This window comes from Pseudorca crassidens, chromosome 14, assembly GCF_039906515.1.
Source record: "Pseudorca crassidens isolate mPseCra1 chromosome 14, mPseCra1.hap1, whole genome shotgun sequence".
Taxonomy (NCBI): domain Eukaryota; kingdom Metazoa; phylum Chordata; class Mammalia; order Artiodactyla; family Delphinidae; genus Pseudorca; species Pseudorca crassidens.
In genome coordinates, this window is record NC_090309.1 from 71696466 (window position 1) to 71716492 (window position 20027).

A 20027-nucleotide genomic window follows, 5' to 3' on the forward strand; every position below is an offset into this window, starting at 1 on the left:
TGTATTTGAAGCTGTAAATTTTGCTCTATATGCAGTTTTAACTGTATCCTATAAATATTTATATATAATGTTTTCACTATTATTCAGGTTTAAACTTTTCTTACATTCCTTTATGATTTTCTTTTAAACCCAAGAGTTATACAATAACGTTATTTAGTTTCCAAATAAATACATGTATGAAATTATAGCTCCTTATTTTATTCACTTCTAGTTTTATTGCATTATGATCGAAGAACAGAGTCTGTATGGTATTGATCCTTTGGAATTTACTGAGACTTCTCTTATGACATAATTCATGGTCATAAATGCTCCCTCTGCTTAAAAGGAATTTGTTTAGTGTGGGGTTCTATCTGTAGCTCTATATAAGCTTGATATTATATAAGCTCAAGCTTATTATTTATATTATTTAATTCTTCAAATGTTCTGTTTATTTTTCTCTGCTTGATCTATCAGTTTCAATAATGACTGTAATAAAATCTACTGCTACAATTGTTGATCTATATATTTCTCCCTGCAGTTCTGTCAGTTGTTGCTTGATGTGTTTTGAAACTGTTACTAGTTGCCTTTATATTCATTATGGCTATATCATTTTGCTTATTTTCCCCTCAACCGGCACTTGATATCCTTCTTTGTCTCTTATGTTGTTTTTTGCATCAATTTCCATTTTGTCAGATATTAAGATTGCTATCTCAGCCAATTTTGGTTCGTTTGCCTGGTGTATCTGTTTCGATCTTTTTAATTTCTTGGTATATCTTTTTTCGTGTTCTTATCTTCAGTAATTCCGTTTTTAAAATCAAGTGTGTCTTCTTAGGGCGTGGATTATTAGGTCTTGTTTTCTTACCCAATGTGAGAGTCTCTCTGTTTTCATTGATTAGTTTTACCCATTTACCTCTACTGTAATTGCTATTATTATAAGGCTTATTTCTACCACCATCTTATTTTATATTTTCCATTTACTGTACTTTCTGCTTCTTCCTTTTTTCTTTTTTTCCTATTTTCCAGCTTTCAGTTGGATAGATTGAGTTTCTTTTGTTAGTTGAAAAGCTATGTATTCTGTTTTTGTTTTCAAGGTAGGTAGTCAGCCTTCCATACTTATGTTTATGTTCTCCTGTTGAGAGCTCAAATAAATAATTATAATTTCTCCTAACGTGACAAGTACCTTAATACTCTCTTGTGCCTCTTTGATTTCCCCACCTCAGCCCACATCCTCATGCTGATATTAACTAGATTAGAATTTTAATTCTAGGTTCTTATGAAGGTGTGTTCCCTTTTTCCTTTATTTGTCCTAGCCTTCTTTGTTCTTTTTAAAGACAACAATAGTCTTTTCCAAGATACTTAATCACCTTTATTTCTCATATTTCTTCAAGCATCTCTTGGAATTGTTTTTCTTCTTATTTGAGTACCTCCTCCAAAAGTTTTTTTTTTTTTAATTCTTTTTTTTTTTTTAAACCCCACATTTGTTTATTTTATTTTATATTTTGGCTGTCTTGGGTCTTCGTTTCCGTGCAAGGGCTTTCTCTAGTTGTGGCAAGTGGGGGCCACTCTTCATCGCGGTGCACGGGCCTGTCACTATCGCGGCCTCTCTTGTTGCGGAGCACAGGTTCCAGACGCGCAGGCTCAGTAGTTGTGGCTCACGGGCCTAGTTGCTCCGCGGCATGTGGGATCTTCCCAGACCAGGACTCGAACCCGTGTCCCCTGCATTAGCAGGCAGATTCTCAACCACTGCGCCACCAGGGAAGCCCCAAAAGTATTTTTCATTTGGATTTTTATGTAGCAATCCTTCTAAAGCTTTGTAAATCTGAGAATGTGTTTCTTATTTCTTCAAATTTGAATGAGAGTTTCATCAGTTATAAAATTCTAAGCTCGAAGTTCTTGCCTTCACAACTTCAAATATAAGTCCTTTATCTTTGATATTCTTAAATTTTATTATAATGTGTCTAATTGTGGGTTTCCTGATCTTTCCTTTTTTGCACTATTTTGTGAGCTCTTTCAAATCTAAGGCCTTTCATCTTTCATTTATTATAGAAAATTCTATCTCCATTATTTTTTTCAAACATTCAGTTTTTATATTGTTCTTGCCTCTGCAACTCCTATGATCAGATGTCAGTACTACTTCTAGCTGCCATTTCTTACCTTTCTGGTTTTTGTTGATTAATCCTTTGCTGCTGTCTTCTGAGGGAGCTCTTCAAATTGATCTTCCAATTTACTAATTTGTTCTTTTTTCTTATGATTCCTTGAACTTGTTTTATATTTTGCTGACACATAGTTTTATGGTCCATTCGTTCTAATGATCCTGTTCCAGTTGGTGTATACAGTTCAGTCTGTTGTCTTTTTTTTTTTTTAGGAGAGATACTCTCCCAGTCTCTTTACTTTGCCCTGTTTGAGCTCCCCTGGTATCAGCTACTCTGTCTGGTAATGAGTACTGAGCAACCATCAAAGGCTGCTATGTCAACCTCTAGGGGCTGAAGGGCACCAGGAGGGCCCAGTCACCACAGAAACAGAGTCAGGGTCTCATCTCTAAGCCTTAAAGGCGAGACATGGTTGACAGAAAGCAGTCGAGAATTTTAACAAACTAGCTCTGGGGGTTCAATGAGAGAAAGTATGAGGCAGTTGGTTTATCAGCATCTATTTTATTAAACCTCATCCCAGTAGGGTTTTTGTCACAGTTTTATCAGTAAAGGAGCAGGCAACCATTGCCCCAAGGTAGTGCCAGGGAGTGATGAGAGCAGAACTTCCTCCAACCTGTTCTCCCACTGCTGCTTCCATTCACCCCTCCCCCACAAGCTGAGCCGCCGCCACACTCCCCAGCTCACACAGCCTTTGGTCCCCCGGGTTTCTCATACCTGCTTGCATGTTTGTTTGTTACGTCCTAGAATCCATATTCCCCTCTTGCTTCTGTAGTTCCTACAGGGTTGACTTTGGGGTGAGAGGCAGCAGAGTCCTAAGTCACCATCTTGGCACAAAGCCACAGCTGACCCCAGAAGAGCTTACCCCAACTTTCCTGGGCCTTGCCCCTCATGTCTGGCTCTGTCTGGCTGGAAAGGGCCTCATGACAGCCTGTTCCCTCTGAGGCTAGCATTTAGCTGACCAGCCTCCAGCGGCCACTGAGAACTGCTGTCTTCTCATTCTGGGCCCATCCCACACGGTACAGCTGTGTCCGTAGGACCAGAGCTGTAGGCACAGGGGAGCAAGGCCTCAACCTTCTCACCTGGGCTCAGGCCGCCACTGACCATCACAGCCCCCAAGCCGTACCCTCCCCGGCGAGAGTTCTGTTCTTGCCTCCTCCGCCTCCTGGCTGTATGACGTTCAGCCTCAGTTCCTAAGCCTCAGCTACCACACTTGTCAGATGGGGCAGGCGATGGGTATGAAGTCTCTTTGTAAAACCGTGAACAAAATGAGAGATTGTCGTGACGATGGAACCATTGCGGTACTAAGCCTGGCGTCTCAGCCTCAGATGAGCCCCACCGCACAACCTGCCTTTTCCTTCCCCTCCGCACCACCTCCTCAGTCAGGGCCCCGAGCTGGAGGGCCTGCCTGGGTGACGATGCAGGCCGCCTGGCTCAATCGCTCAGCCCTGCCTCCCTGGGCGGCTGCCCCCAGTCAGCCAGGTGCAGCATCGACTCCCTGCTTCTCACCAAGTATCCCAGGGGACATGTCCACCCAGACCTCCAGCCCGTGAGCAACCTGATGCCCCTTATAAGGGCACTGTCACTCTTTTCCATTAACTGCACCCTGGGACACCTGAGCCATGGGTATACATGACATTCCAAGTTAATCACCGTGTCCTTCCTCTTCCCAGGGCCGCCCAGCACGGGGCAGGGGGAGAGTCAGTCCTGCCGCCCCGAGCACGGGACCACATTCTGAGCACCTGGTGTGTGCCAGGCCCAGGTAGAGATGCCCCAGAGGGAGAGGCAGGTGCAACAATACACAAGGATCCCTGCAGGAACTTGGGCACAGGGAGCCTCCAGGTCAGTGCAGAGAGACCAGGAAGGGGTGGAAGCCAGGGAGTTATGGGCAAAAGCACATGCCAGGATCGGAGAGCAGCCGTGAGGCGGGGAGAAGTAGCTCCCACCCGGGGAAATTTATACACACACGGGCACTTGGTGGAATGGGGCAAGGATGCTAAGTGACCTGCAGTGCTCAGGCCCTCCCACGGGACATGGACTTGCCTGTCACTTGCCCTCTGGGCAGCCCCGTGGGAAGATAATGGCAGCAGATTCCCACAGCAGCACCATGCTGCGTCCTGAGCAAGGCCTCCTCCATCCAGTCTCCACAGCAACTACAGCGATGAAACTCGGGCTCAGAGACTACGTATCCTTCCCAAGGTGACAGCTGTAACTGGCAAAGCCAGGGTTCTTAGATACTAAGGCCCCTCTGGATGCAGCAGTAGAGAGCTGCTTGGCCTGACCCCTGCCACTCCTGCAAGGCCTTGCCGGGGTCTCTCCACACCCCTGTCTCCATTTCTCCTTCTAAGAAGCAGCTAGCAACCTGGCTGCCACTGGTCAGCAGGGTACACCCCACAAAGCAGTGGAGGCAACCGTCCCACCTCCTGCTCAGGAAGGGCCCGGGGAACTCTCCAAAGACAGCCTGGAACTGCACCCGTACTTATACCTGTCTCCCCAGCCTCGGGTGGACAAGTCCTAAACTTTCCCGGTTGGCTCCTGAAAGAACCAGCCTGTCAGTGTTTCCAGAATAAGCTTGGAAAAGAAACCTCAGGTGCCCCTTACAAAACCTCCAGAGGTCTCCTAGCTTCCCAGCAAGTCTCTTTTCTCACCCTTACTGTGCCCAGGGCCTTTGGGAACCAGCTCAGTGAGGTACAAAGCACATTGGCCTGTGAGTCACGAGACCTGGGCTACAGTCCCCATTGAGCTGTTAATGAGCTCTGTGCCCTTGGGTTGGCCACTCAACCTCTCCAGGCCTCAGATTCCCCTTCTGAAAAATGGGGTCAGACTCCTTGCTCTGTCTGCCTCACAGAAATGTTGCATGGCTGAAAATGAAATAAAAGACATGAAAACAAACGTCTCTCCCTCCTCTACTCAGACAAGGATGGGAGGGGCCGCTGCAGGCACAGCGGAGGAACCTGAGGCGGTGGGGGGTGGACATGGCAGAAAGACAGCGCTCTGCATAACCATGGTGGAAACAGAGCCTGGACCTGGTATCTCCTTTCCCAGAGGCTGGAACCTGAGATCCTGCATTTAACCTACAACTATGGAGAAGCTAAAGAGAGAGAGAGACAGAGACGAGAGAGACAGCCTTCGTGCCAGGCCAGCAGCCAGCCGAGGCCCCTGGTGGTGGGGTGGGGGCATGGCCACACCCAGCCTACTCCAAGCCAGCTTGGTTTGGCCTTAACCAGGCTCTTGTGGACCAGACCTCCCAGCAGAGGCCGGAATAACAATAGTAATTGTAGGAATAAGGGCAGCTGTGAGGTACTGAGTGCTTGGTACACAGCAGGACGGGCTGAGAGCTTACGCAAGCCTCATAACTCACTGCAACGCACTGGGTGGGCAACACCCCAGGCAATGAGTAGCGCATCAGGGTTTGAACCCCAGTCTAATTCCAGAGCCTATGGCCACTTGCAAAGCGGACAGGGCTCAGTCCTGCCCTCAAGGGGCTCAGTCCAGTGGGGAGATGGACCCAGAACAGGAAAGATGGACTATGGGCCTTCGGAGCCCAGAGGAGGGAGAGGTCATCAGCCTGGGCGGTAGAGGGTCAGAGCTCATCTTCCCACTTCACTTGTACCTGGAAGACATGGGCTGTCAGGAACATACCTGTGTGGTTCATGAATGGCCTGGCACCCAGCACAGGGCTCAGGGAAATATTGTTGAGTGAAAGAACGAACAAAGGAAAAAACCCAGTTTGAGTCTTGGGTCTCTAACTTCCCAAGACAATCTCTTTCCATTGCACCCTAAAGCTTTGCAACACATCCTAAAATTTTCCCCCCCAAATTTAGAGGGCTGTCTCTTTAAGGACATGGCCTTGCTGATTTAGGATGGTTTCAAACCCAGCTGATGAAGCCCAGGATAACCCCGGTCATTCTCCAGCCTGCATCAGGGAAACCTTTCCGTGGAGTCCTAGATAGCTGGGGCTGATAGGATGCAGAACTCCGCCACCCCGGCCAGCACCTGCCAGGTCACGGCAAAGCTTAGAGCTGGTGAACTGGGTCACAGCTCCACACTCCCGGTGCTCCTGAGACCCACTTCGGACAGAGGTCCTCTTCCCTCCCTCTGCCCCTAATGCTTGCCACCTTACTCTGTCAATGTTCCTCTCCCAGCCTGCAATTTCAGGTCTGTGCCTGTCTTCAGTACTACCCAGAGAGTAGCTCCGGAGACACCCCCCTGCCTCCCCACGCAGAGCCCAACACACAGGAAGTGCCCAGCAAACACAGGAGGTGCTCAGCAAACGTGTGCTCCTGCGTGGGGCTTGCTGGCTCATGACAACTTGAGTAGCTATCTTTGGCTCAGCTACTACCTGAGTCCCCTGGCATGTTTGGAGGCCGACACGGGGTGGGATCCTAGATGATGTGCGGGCTCCCTTGGCCCGATTGCTAGGCCACTGATTTCAGGGCATCTCCAGAGGCAGAAGACACAACCCTCAGCTGCTGTGGCTGCAGGAGGAGAATCATGCTGGTGCTGCCTCAGGCTGGAGAGAGGCTCTCTGTCCCCAGCAGCCCCCTGCAATCCCGGCAGTGTCCATCCCCAAGGCTGCCAGACCTTGCCCCGGCTCCTGGAAATAACAGCAACGCAGTAGAATTCACTGCAATAAAGCGCCATGTTGATCGGGCTCTTGCTTGAGCCGGATTCTGTGCTAGTGCTTTACCAGCCTCGCGATAACCCCAAGAAGCGGTACTGTGACGTCACCCTCGCTTTGCGGAGGAGGAGGAGCTTGTGGAGAGGGCAGTTAGGTCGGCCTCGCCCTCAGGCCAGCAAGGAGCAGCACTGCAGGCGAGGCAACCACCTGAGGCCGATTTGCTGAGTGCCTACCATGTGGCAGGCCCTGTGCTGGGTGCAGGGTGACCCAAGTAAACGAGACAAGACTGGGCCTGTCGGCTCTGCTCAGGCTCCGAACTGCTGAGTGGGACAGGCAAGCTCTCCCAGGAGTTCGGGGGACAGCGGGAAGGGAGGCGGCTGGTATGTGGAGAGGCAAGGGCCGGGCAGGGAGCCAGCTCTGCCCCTGATGACGGGCCGCCCTGACATGCGGCTGACTCCTAGAGAGAGGCACAGCTAGCACGGGGGACTGTCACAGTCATCTAGGGCTGCGTAACAAACCACCCCGAAGCTCACTGACAAATTAGCAACAGTTTCGTGTTTATCACGCTTCTGTGGGTTGGCTGGGCTCCACCGAGACTTCTTCCTGGAAATGCTAAATGTGCTCCCTCAGCTGAAAACTTTCTGAAAGGGCGCCCCCGGGGGACTTCCTCTGGAGTCACATCCCCAGTCAGGGCCCCCCCAGGTGCCCCTCCCAGCCCTTGCTGACTCCCCTCCTGTCTGCTCAACAAACTGGTCCACGACGGTGGCCTTCTTAGCCTGTCAGCCCTGGTGACCCAGTAAACTGCACCCCGACCACCGGGCAAGTCAGGGCCTGGCGATGGGCAAGAAGAGACCGCAAGCCGCTTCCCTCTCTGGGCCCCTTTTCCTCGAAAGGACTTCATGTTTCCCGGTTCCTTTGTGTTCACCTAATTGTGTCACTCTTCAACACCGCCCTCCTCTAACTGTGCCATTTCCACAGCTCCTTTTTCTCCTACTCCTTCCCTCCTTCAAGTGCCAAAATCCCATGCACAGACCCTCATGTGGCTCAAACACCCCCTTCCCCTTGGTTCTAAGAAAACCAAAATCTTGGTGCCCCCCCCAGACCCGCCTCCCTCTGCATGGTGGCTAATGAGTTCGCCCTTTGCATGCTAGTTTATTTCCCTTCAGCCCGATAATGGCAACTTCATTAAGAAAACCATACCCTTGCTGAGCTGGAGACCTCCAGATGGCAGGAACAGAGCAGCTTAATGGGGCCTGTGGGCGGCCAGGCTGCCTCCCAGCCTCCCCTCCCCGCCTTCCTCCTTCTGTGTCCAAGGCCTCCAAAGTCCCCCCCCGCCACCATGCCCCTCTCAAAGCCCTCTCCCTCCCCACCCCAGGCCCCCCTCCCTCCTCTGCTTCTTCCTCCCTCACCTGCCCGCTCCAGCTGACCGTGGAGGTGTCAGGGTCCTCCCTGGGCCTTGGCCAGCCCCAGAGAGAGGGGACATGAAGGCCATGACAGGCCCTGCCCACACTCGGCCGTGATCTGCCAGGCTGGCTCGGTGCTCCCCCAGCCCCCAAGTCCTCCCTGGAGAATGAAGAATTGCTCTGAAGCAGCACGCTTGCCGGGTGGGCCATCAGAAGCCCGCCCAGCACCTGCTGGGCCACTAAAAACAGTGTCCTGTTACTTCCCTGAACCCTAGTTCCTCTGTCTCTAGAACGGAGACCATGTCACCAGCCTCTTGGGTGGTTGTAAAGACTAAAGGAATTAACGCATCTAAAGCATTCAGACCCACGTAATGGAAAGTTCAGGCCCACGAATGGCAGCTGGCATTACTGTTACTGTTGTTATTATGTACGACCAGCCTCTTGTGCGTTCTAAATTTGGTGATAGAAATGAAACTTAAAAAGTCACTGCCTCCCTCCTGCTCTGTCAAATCCCCCTTGTTGAGCATCTCTCAGCGGCATCTTGAGCAGACCCCAGAGCTTTCTGGTTATTTTCAGTTATTCAAAGTCAGGTCCAGCAGGGTTTATTGCTCCACCCCGGCACCCAGTTTCCATCTGGTCTTCCAATTCCTGTGAACATTGGGCTGATGTGAGGGGCTATCTTACCAGGGGTCTCCCTCCCACTCCCCACACCCCTCCCTGTCATTTCCACCCAAGGCCACAGCTGTTCCTCTCTCCCCAGACCTTCCGGTGGCAGGTGGCCAGCAGCATCGACAGCAACGAGATGCTCGAGATTCAGATCTTCAACTACAGCAAAGTCTTCAGCAACAAGTAAGTGAGGGGTGGGGCCCGAGAGGCGGGGCCCCGAGGGGCGGGCTGCCCCCTCCTTTGAGTTTAAAAGGGGACCCGCACTGGGGCCTGGATTGACCTTCAAAGACCCGCCCCCACCCACCCCCCAAACCCCGGCTCCCTCATGTCCTCAGAGTCTCCCAGCCCTCCCAATCCTTGTTGGCCACGTTCACTCTCTCTGTCCCCAGTCCCGGCACAGCTTCCTGTCCCCTTCCTCAAGTTTTCCCCCTTACACAATGCTGGGCAACAGTTACCCATCAGAGAAAGTGATAATACCCTCCAACAGACCATCTATCTGTAGCCTTGAGAGTGAACTTGTCACACCTGTGGAGGACTGGAAGCTCCGAGGCAGTTTGGTTCAGTGGTTTAGGAGTCAGGAGAGCCTGCTCTCAGATCCCAGCTCAGTCATCTACTGTGTGACTCTGCCCAGGTTGCATGACCTCTCTGAGTTCAATGTTTGCATGTGTAAAGAGGATAAGTACTTACCTCAAAGGGAAGCTGTGAGAATTAAATGAGATAGATGTTCATTCATTCATTCAGTCCCCATGTTTACTAAGTGCCTACTGTGATGGCGAGGTACCCGCCTTCATGGAGCTTACAATCTGCAATGGAGCCCATCTACCTCCTTTTGCTGAACCACTACCAGGGGTTCAGCAAAAGTAGTTCCCATCCTTCTCTCTGGGTGACAAGCAAAATTCAGAATCATTTGAACAGTCTGGAATGGTGGCTAAATATAGTACATGTAAGTTCCTGTCTTGGATTCGAAAGCCAATTTTCTTATACAAGCTAGAGGGGGTCATGGCTGAACCATGACACATCTGAAATGGTGCGGGAGTTTTATTCACTGAGAGCTCAGTATGACTCAACAGTGGGAGAAGACCTCAAATGAATGAAAAGCTGACCTAACCCTAGGTCATGTTAGTAGGAGAGCCAGCAGAGCAGGAGAGGTGAGGGGCAAGGGTTCCACTGTCCCCATGCTGCTTGGACAGAGCACGAGTAGGCACTGCCTTGTGGTTGCCAGGGGGAAGGGACTTTAAATCTTGCCTCATGACAAGGGGATGAGAGCCTAGAGGAGAAAATCACAGAAGACATGTTCATCCATCCATCCATCCTTGGTCCATCCTTTCAGTCGCTCATCAAACATTCACTGAGAAACACTCTATACCAGGCAGACACTGTGCTAGTCATTGGAGATACTAAGATGAGGGATTAGGGCACCATGTCTGTCCCCTAAGAAGGTTTTCTGCCATGTGAAAGAGGAAAGATGTGTGCCTAGAAGCAGGATCAGGGCAGGGCTGCATTGCTGGTAGACAGCAGACAGATGAAAGATGGCCAGAGCTCTCTAACCAATGAGCTGTCACGGGGAGAGGGTTAGCACAGAGTGGACCATGATGCCGTAGAGGGGATTTCGGAGTCAGGAAGGGCCAAACCACGTGACCTCCAAGGATTCTGTGGCTTTTATCGGGAGCCGGAGAGATCTCAGCTGGGTATGGGATGTGGGCATTCCAGGCCCACCAGCAGAGAGGCCTATCGGGGCATCCCATCATTCAGGCAGCTGCCTCTGGCACCCACAAGAAAGGTTGGTGAGACACCCCACCAGGGGCCCCCAAGATGAGACAGGACCTTCTTCCCTGGGATGAGAGACGGGGTAACCTGTGAGAACAGGAGAAACAGGCACATACACAGCAAGGTGGATGTGGAGGAAGAAGCAGAATCGGAAGCTGAGGGCTGGGAGGAGCTCCAGGCATCCCAACAGGACCCACAGTAGACAGCAGAGCACCGGGGAGCCTCGGAGCTCAGCCAGGGCAACCCTCGCTGTGCAGATGGGGAAAGTGAGCCTCGCAGAGGTTGCTGAGGCCACAGGGGTAGACGGCAGTAGGGGGGTGGCTAGGATGCTGGTCTCCTTCCTCCCCTTCCTAAACCTCAAACTCCCAGAAACCAGGCCATGCGAACAGTGATGGTGGAAACCCAGGATGTGGAAGAGATTGCTGAACCATTTAAATGAAAGCTGCTGGGCCAATCCCTAAAATGCTTGAAAACATCAAAACTCTTGCTATAAACAAATCAGAAGTATCTGGTAAATTGTTTAGGGAATCAACTACTGTAACAGTGAGTATGCTGGAATATAAGGCTTCGATGAGTCGTTCTAAAACACCAGCAAGAAGGAGACAGAAGTGGGATGTCCCTACTCTGATTCTCCTTTCTCTCTCCCCGCCCTCCATGCCCCCACCCAGGAAAAGGCAGGAAACCCCACAAGGGGAGGCCTGGACCTGGTGGAAGTGGGTCCTGCTGTTTCCTTGGAAGCCTGGAGAAGGTCCAGGGCACTGTTGGCTGCAGAGCTGGGGTGGGGAGGACTGGTGGTCTCGTGTACAACGCAGGGCCCACCTGACACAGTCCAGCTCGGGGGGTCGGAAAGGGAGGGCAGGTGCTTGGAGTCAGGTGGGCCTCAGTCTCCCACCCTGGAGTCTGGGCTCTATTTCCCAGAGCCAAAGAAAAGGGCCACCTAGTGCTTGCCCTCTGTCCCCACCGTGGCCCAGCTCAGTTACCAGGCTCCTTCTAATGGGGCAGCTGAGCCTCTGGGGAGCCTCTGGGGGTTGCACCGGGCACGGCAACCAGCAAAGCCACACCCGCTGCTCGGGACAGTGGCCGGCACCCAGCGGGCCCCCCTTACTTTGTGGAATGAGTGAATGAGTAAATGTCAGGAGGAGAGGGCGTACAGGGTAGGAGGATCTGGGCACAGGAATTCGAGTGGCCCTTCTTCTCTGAAGAGCTCAGGGCTCTCCAGGAACCCAGTCACATGACTGGTACATTTGGGGAAACTGAGGTAAAGGAGGCTGGTGTGAGATTTAGAACCTGTGGGCCTGATCCCACCACCACCCACCACAGAGGAAGGGACTTATTCTAGAAGCAGAGGGCAGCATAGAAGCTGACCCCTCACCCAGGCCAGGAGACTCCAGGTCTGCTCCGCCCACCTTGAATGAGGTCCTTTTACAAGAGCCTTGGGCTTCCCTGTGAGGACGTGGTGTTGGGTCCAGAGGATGTTGTGCCACCCCCTCTGCCTGTCCAGAACCCTGGAGGGGGGCTGGTCTGACCCAGGCACCAGTCTCCTGGGACTCCTGAATAATTCAGGAGCCAGGAGAGCAGTGGAGGCCTGGTGAGGCCTCAGGCACTTGACACCAGCTCCCAGGGGAAAGCAATGAATTATTGACAGACCCTGGTGCCTGGTTGCAACTCTACTGTGGTCAGTCTGTGGGCCCCCCTCGCTGCTGGCTAACTACCCGAGAATCCTGCCCCTGCTCAGCCTTCCCAGCCACTCCGTGGGGGCCAGCCCAGCCTCCAGAATTGGGGGTTGCCATCTGGAGGGCCCACCTCCCAGGCAGCTCCTCCACGCTGGCCCACTGAGCTTCCAGCCAGGCTGGACAAAGGGCAGCTGGGATCAGGGCAGGAGGTGGTCTCCGGGGTCACCAGGCAGGCCAGACCCAAGGCTTCCCTTCCTGCACCAGCTCCTTCCCCAGAGAACATCCATGGCAGGGGGTTGAGGGGCAACGCTCTGTTGGAAGCAGCAGGCGGGCACTTGTTTTGAAGTTGTGTTCTCATAGCTAGCACCCTGGTTTTGCTTAGACGGTACGTTACAGATGTGCAAAAAGGGTAAAGTTTTATAAAAATGTTTTTCTTTATTTTTTTAAAGTTTTTATGGAGTACAATTGATTTACAATGTTGTGTTAGTTTCAGGTGTACAGCAAAGTGAGTAAGTTTTATATATATACATATAGCCACTCTTTTTTTTTTTTCTTAGATTCTTTTCCCATATAAGCCACTACAGAGTACTGAGTAGAGTTCCCTGTGCCATACAGTAGGTTCTTATTCGTTATATACTTTATACATAGTAGTGTGTATATGTCAGTCCCAATCCGCCAATTTATCCCTTCCCCCACCTTATCCCCTGGTAACCATAAGTTTGTTTTCTACATCCATGACTCTACTTCTCTTTTGTAAATAAGTTCATTTGTATCCATTTTTTTTTAGATTCCACATGTAAGCGATATCATGTGATATCTGTCCTTCTGTGTCTGACTTACTTCACGCAGTATGACAATCTCTAGGTCCATCCATGTTGCTGCAGATGGCATTATTTTGTCCTTTTCATGGCTGAGTAATATTCCATTGTATAGATGTACCACATCTTCTTTATCCACTCCTCTGGTGATGGATGTGTCTCTTTATCCTTAACATGAGACTGAGATCACATCCATTGTCCATTGCAAAGAACACTATTTTTTATTTTTGTTTGGGGGAAGCAGCGGGTAACTATTAAGAGTTAAAGCCCCACAAGCCACCCTCTGTGGGTATGGTGAATTCAGTCCTCTGGCCTTGCTAGCTCCCAGGATCCCAGCCACATCTTCTGGGCCGCAGGCTTGCTCTGGCTCTGTGAGGCTGCACATCTGCCCCCAGAGCCCACCCTGTGCAGGAGACCAGTGTGTATGGGCCCTCCAGACGGCAAACACCGCCCCACCCCATGCCCCACTGTGACATGTGACATCTGAGTGTGGCGGTATTAGAGGACTTTCATTTGAGCGTACTCACCACCACCCAGTGAAGCAAGTGGTATCACCTCCGTTGGGGAGGTGGAAAAACAGCAAGGCTCAGAGAGGTTGGAGAACAAGCCCAAGTCACACAGCTGCCAGGTGGTAGAAACCCTCTTAGACCCTGCTGGGCAAACCCACCTCTGTCTGATTCCAGAGCCCAGACTCTTTCTGCTGTCTACATGGCCTCCCATTAGGGATGGCATTTAGTCTGTGTGTGAACAGGGCTTGGACCAGAGCATGAGGAGAGGGGAATTTGCCAGAAGGCGGATCTCAGCTTACTGTGTGATTGAAGCAGAGGAGGATGGGTGAGCAGTGAGAGCAGCCGGGGTGTAGTGAGGTCCCCGTCACCGGGCGTCTAGCAGGATCTGGGAGTGTGTGTCAGGGAGGAGGTTTAAGGGACTTCTCCTTTTTTTTTTTTTTTTTTTTATTTAACATCTTTATTGCAGTATAATTGCTTTACAATGGTGTGTTAGTTTCTGCTTTATAACAAAGTGAATCAGCTATACTAAGGGACTTCTCCTTGACGGAATGCTGGACAAGCTTTTCCTCTTAGGTCCCTCGCAAGTCTAAAGGTCTGAGAACTTGGTGAAGCCTGGAAGGTGCCAGAGCCTTCTCTGAGCACTTGTGGGGGAATAGCTCCATCCTGCCCCCTGGGGGTGTCTTGTCACACTGCAGCATCTCTACTGATCCCTGGGTGTCTTCTAGGGAAAGTTGTGCCTGCGTACCCAGCGCTCAGCAGGTGCTCAACAGGCCCTAGTGGAGCTAAAAGGGCCTGGAGTTCAAGTCAGCAAGGGGCAGTGGTAGAACAGGGATTCTCAAAGTGTGCTCCCCGAGCACCATCGTAAGCATCACCCGGACACTTGTCAGAAATAGCCATTCTGGGGCCCCACCTCGCCTGCTGAGTCAGACCCCCTGGGGCGGGGCCAGCTCCCAAGAGCAGACGGTACACATCTCTCCCAACTCGGTGCTCAGCGGCTTCACATCGGGAGCTTGAAATTGGCCTTGGTGGGGGTATTTACACCATGGAAATGAGCAAAAACTGCAGGTCAGGATTGCCCTTCCCCTCCCCTGGCCAGTTGTTAACAGTTACCAGCACAGTGGTGGTGGTGGGGGGGTCCCAGTCATCTGTGATTTAGCAGGTCCTCCCAATGATTCTGTTCATGCTGAAGTTTAGAAACACAGATTTAGACCCTAAAGAGATGAGGCTGCAAAAAAGCCAGTATATACATTCATGCCTAGAGTCTACTGTTAGAAGGGCTACACAGGACAGAAGCTAAGAGCCCACCACCCTCATTTTATAAAGACAAAGTTGAGACCCAGGGGCAGCGGCTCTAGGTCTCCTGACCCCAGCCCGTCACTTCAGCCCAGGCTGGGGAGAGGGCAGGATGCAGCGGGGGAGGCAGCTTCCAAGGGGCTAGTCTGAGAAGAGCCTGGAAGCCAAGGTAGGCTTTAGAGTGGAGGGATGGTATGAACAGTTTCACCCATAGGGAGGATGGGGCGAGCTGACAGACGGAGCTCTGAACCCCGGAGAGAAGCATTCATTCACTGTGGCTGCTCCCAGCACTTTCTCCCCTCACACAGACGGGAGGCTTTTTTAAAACAGTGTCTCCCCCCATGGCCCTCAGGAGGATGCAGACATCAGACATGTCCGGTAAAGTCAGAACCCACCTGATACCTCACCTCATCCGGAGTGGCCATTAAATAAACTGCATCCCTTCCTGCTTTCTATAAGCCAAGGGCAGCACCAGATGATCCCAAGGTCCCCTCCTGTCTCACACCCTGTGAATGCCCCCCTCTGCTTTTGTCCCTTCAACCAGAAGTGGTGTGTATGTTTTAATCTACCCCACGTGGAATCACCGTGTGAGAACATCTCTCTGAGTACCTGTTCTCTCCTAGAGCAATAACCTTCAAACCATGGGATGAAATGGCATGCAGGTTAACTCAGTCAGCATTTATGGGGCCCCCCCACTGTTGTTCATTAATTCAGCCAGTAGATTTTGAGATCTCCTGTGAGCCAGAAATATCAAATAGAGTCTGGAAATAGGAAACATCTGCTTCCCTGGAAAGGCTCACGCTATAACGTCACCCCCTTGATAGCGACCAGACAGCTCCTGGAGTGCTGACTATGTACTAGGCGCCCTGCTAAGAACTTGGCACAGAGGATCTCTGTTAGTTCTCTAAACAGCAACTCTGTGAAGCAGGGTTTATTAGCTCATCTTAGGAGAAATCTGGGACTGAGAGCCCAGGTCAGCTGCCCAGGAAGCAGGTAACCCTCTAGTAAGCGTCCGAGCTGGGTTTCCAATCCCGTCTCTCCGACTCCAGGTCTGTGCTCATCGCAACACTGCCCTGCTGATCCCCTCTAGGCAGCTGGGTGGATGGGAATCCCACAGTCAGATGGGTTCTTGCCCCAAGGAGCTTGCAGAATGCAGGTGTGTGTGGGCATCACTACTGACTCAACAGAGGACGAACGAGCCAGTGGTGCCGGTGAGGGGTAGAGACCTTGGTAGTGATTAGGGAGGTGGAAGGGGGAAGAGCTATCTGTGTGTCCAGGAGCCTCTGGTCCTTCCCCACAGCCTCCGTGCTGGGCATCTGGAAGCTGCTCCTCAGGGGCTCAGCAACCCCAATCGCCTGTACCCAAGGAGCACAGGGCTCCGCCAGCACACACTGTCTGTGGACATCCCCCCAGGTACTCACTGCCCTCAAGCTCTCCCAGGGAAATGGCCGTCATACGTACAACTACACACAGTTGTTGGGGGTCACAGACCCTCCTGGACATGACACCCTGGCCAGCCCCAGCTCCTGGGCCACCTTCTCCAACCCCAGCCTGGAGCCTGAGCCAGCCCTCTCGTCCCCTTGCCAGCCAGTCACAGCCTCTCGGGGTGTCAGCCTTGCTCCTCTTTCTGGCCTCTTCATGTGAAACCATGAAGACCACGCCCCCTCTGCCATTCACAGGCTGATCGGGACCTTCCGCATGGTGCTGCAGAAGGTGGTGGAGGAGAAGCACGTGGAGGTGACCGACATGCTGATTGACGACAACAACGCGATCATCCAGGTGAGGGCGCCCAGAGAGTCCCTGGACCTGCCTATTACGGGTCACCTGGGGGCCTGCTGGCCTCCCTGCCCCTGCACATAGCGTGGCCTGGGGAGCACTCCTTGTGGGCGGGGAGGTGAGGTGGGAGGAGGAGACTCAGGTCAGACTGTGCTGGAGCCCCTCAGCCTGGCAGCCATGGCCAGAGCCCTTGGGGCGTGACAGGGCCCCAAGGTGGACACTTCAGTCCTTCCTGCCATGAGAGTACAAGAGAAGGCGACGGGGTTGGGGGGGGATGCCCTCCCTTCTCTCCGCAGGGGCCCTTCCATCTGGACCCAGCTCAGGAATCACTAAAGACGTGTCTCTCATCATCTGAAAGCCAGTCTGAGCCCTGCTGGCCACTCCTGGGCATGACCTTCACTCTGCATGCCTGCCTTGGCGTCTAAGACTAGCCTTTCTGTGAGGGCAGGGACCTTCTTTCTACTTCATCTGTCACATCCCATCCCAGCACTTCCAACAGGAACACACGTGTACTAATGACGCAGTCTGTAGGCACTTAATACATGTTCAAACAAAGGAAGGAAATAAACCATTCTGGACGCCCAGACCCCAGGCTCTGCTCTGATGCATCTGTCCCCATGAGCTCATTGATGCCCACCACTGGGCAGTTGAGCCTAGTGGTGAGGAACACAGCCCTTGGGGAGAAACATTCATTAGGCCACTCACTACCTGTGGGCTGGCTGCATACCATCTGCAAAGTGAGCAAAATTACAGTATCGACTTCCCAGGACTGCTCTGAGGATTAAACGGGAATGCACAGAAAGCGTCGGAACAGTTAAGCATATAGTAAGTGCTCAATAAATATATAAAGTAAGATCAGTAGCTATTATTTCCTGGCCTCAGTTTATCCATATGTAAAATGGGGCTGTACCATGGTTCTCCAGCCCTGGTGCCGCATATGACCCTATGTGGTAGCCAGCAGAATAGCCTCAGAAGCAGGACTGCAGCCACAGAGAGCCAGAATGGGAGGAACCCTCTCTGAGGAGCGCCAAGGGTGGGGGAGAAACTCCCACGGTGCCTTGGTGGCTCAAGACGCTTCTTCCCTGGGGAAATCGAAGCCTGGGCATTCAGAGGACCACATGCCTAGTGCAGGCTGCCTGTGGGGGTCGCTGGAGCCAGCCAGCTCCTGACCTGGAGGAAGGGAAAGCATGTCTAGAAGATTTCCTAGCATCCACACGGGCTGAGGAAGGGACTAGGCTGACTCTTCCCTGTGCACTGGGGAGAAGCTAGAGCTAAGAGGAAGCTTCTTGCTCTGTGGAGAGCAAGGACACAGAGAAAACCCCATGGTGACCTCGAGCTCCCATCCTCTCCAGATTAGGAGGGTGGGTGTCAGGTGAGCAGGAAGGAGTGCTGACCTCACGCCTTTGAGGGTGTCCAGGGCCTGGGCTCCTCTCCTGAAGGACGTTCTCAGCTCATGTCATCAAATCCGCAGAGAGCATCAGGAGCGAGGGGAAGTCAGCTGATTTCAGACAGACCAGCCCTGGTCCCCGCAGGCAGCCCTACACCATGGGGACGCTGGAGGATGCTCTTGATTGTGTGTCCAGTGGACTCGGCCCACCCCCAGCCCAGGCTCAGCTGCCCGGCGTGGGCCCCCACCTCGGGCACCAGGGAGGAGGAGAGCCACGTGCAGCAGGGTCTGGAGCCACAGCCCATTCAGTTGTCAGTCTTTCTGAGCCTCTGTTTTCCTCATCTGCAAAACGGGAAAGTAGGGGGAGGATAGTACCCAGCTTGCCTTCCTCCAGTAAGTTAAGGGCGTGAGAGCACCTTGTAAAATCGCAGAGCAGCGGAGGACACGGGATCGTGATTGTTAGTGCCGTCCCGGCCTCTCACCACCCATCTCTCCCTCCAGACCAGCCTGTGCGTGGAGGTCCGGTATCAGGCCACAGATGGCACGGTGGGCTCCTGGGATGATGAGGACTTCCTGGGGGATGAGCCCCTTCACGAGGAAGAGAAGGACAGCCAGGAGACAGATGGGCTGCTCCCTGGCTCCCGCCCCAGTTCTCGGCAGCCGGGCGAGAAGAGCTTCCGGAGGTAACAGGCTGGGCCCTCTGCCCCCAAAGACACAGGGAGGATGCCTGGGACCTGCTCCCCTGGAAGGCCCCTCTAGGCCTGGGTTCAGAGTACAGACGTGAGTTGCTGGAGAGACATACAAGAGGAGGGAAAGTGTTTCTGCAGCATCCCCTGCACCCCGACTCCAGGACTCACTGGGGAGGCAGCAGGGTATCTGCGATCAGGCTGAGGGGCCAGGCCTGCCTGCTACCCTGAGGGAGGCAAAGTTCTGGGAGGGCAGACTCTAACATGGGTGGAAGAGGCTAGACCTCCTGCCTCCTCAAAGAATGCGAAAAGCAGACAGGAGGAGGCCCTGATTTCTCTGGCCCAAGACCCAGCAGTGCCAGACCAGCCCCAGGCAGCCTGGCCTCTGCCCTGGCCCGGTGAAGGCCCAAGAGAGGGAGGCTTCTTCCTGCCGGAGTGAAGCCAACGGTTGTGGTCGGGACCTGGCCTCTATTCTGTTGAGAAGACCGCATCCCAACACCCTAGGTGTCCAGGATTCACACCTTCAAATGTCCAGTCACACACAGAGGACAGGATGCTGTGTCCAGGCCTACTCGTTCCAAATGCACTAGTTTTACAAAAAAAAGAAAACGCAACTGTATTACTCTCAGAACCCAGAGCGACAGACTCAGGTTAAACACTGTCTGCAGGTTCCTAGGTCACTGGGAATAATGTGTAAAACACAGGTAAGTCAGCGGTGCATCTGAAGGATGGGGGTGGGTTTGGAGAGGGGGGTATGCTCCCCTCCCATTGGAAACATCTCCCTCCCATCTCCTTCCACCCTGTCCTTTCCAAGTAAAATTGATTCAGTGCTTGTTCTGAAAAAACACAGATGCTAAATTTGGGTAATTGAATTTTATACTTTTATTGTATGAATATATTTTCCTTGTTTGCCCTTGAATCACTCCCCATCCCACCCCTTTCACACATACCCCAAGACATATACAAGCTTCAGACCCCGGGAGCCAGGTGGGGAGTAATCATAGTAAGTCCAAAGGAACCATGCCTGTGGCAACTGTTGCTGGACCTGTGTGACTCCAGGTCAGCCATGAGGTGGTGGCATCGCCCAGGCCAGCTTGGAGACCGTTCTCCTTAGACTCCAGGCTGGGTAGCGTAGAGAGAGCATGTAATCTGGCCTCAGGAGACACAGGTCTGAGTCCCAGTTCTGCCTCTTACCAGCCTTGTGACCCTTGGCCAGTCACTCCTACCCTGTACCAGGGGGCTCAGGGCAATGGGAACCCTCACCCTGCTGCTGGGAGAGCTGAGGGATGATGGAGGGTCAGG

The 20027-nt window shown here is 52.5% G+C and overlaps 1 protein-coding gene across 2 annotated transcripts in view; it reads left to right on the forward strand.

The window, feature by feature from the left end:
• The window catches only part of OTOF (otoferlin), a 90729-nt gene that overhangs the window by 20017 nt on the left and 50685 nt on the right, over positions 1-20027 (forward strand). The window contains exons 3-5 of one of the 2 annotated variants that reach the window (XM_067703498.1): positions 8911-8999; positions 16556-16655; positions 18541-18722. In XM_067703498.1, coding sequence (XP_067559599.1) covers positions 8911-8999; positions 16556-16655; positions 18541-18722 — 371 coding nt within the window. Of the gene's footprint in view, positions 1-8910; positions 9000-16555; positions 16656-18540; positions 18723-20027 lie in introns of those variants that run through there. The other variant, XM_067703497.1, reaches the window with a different exon arrangement.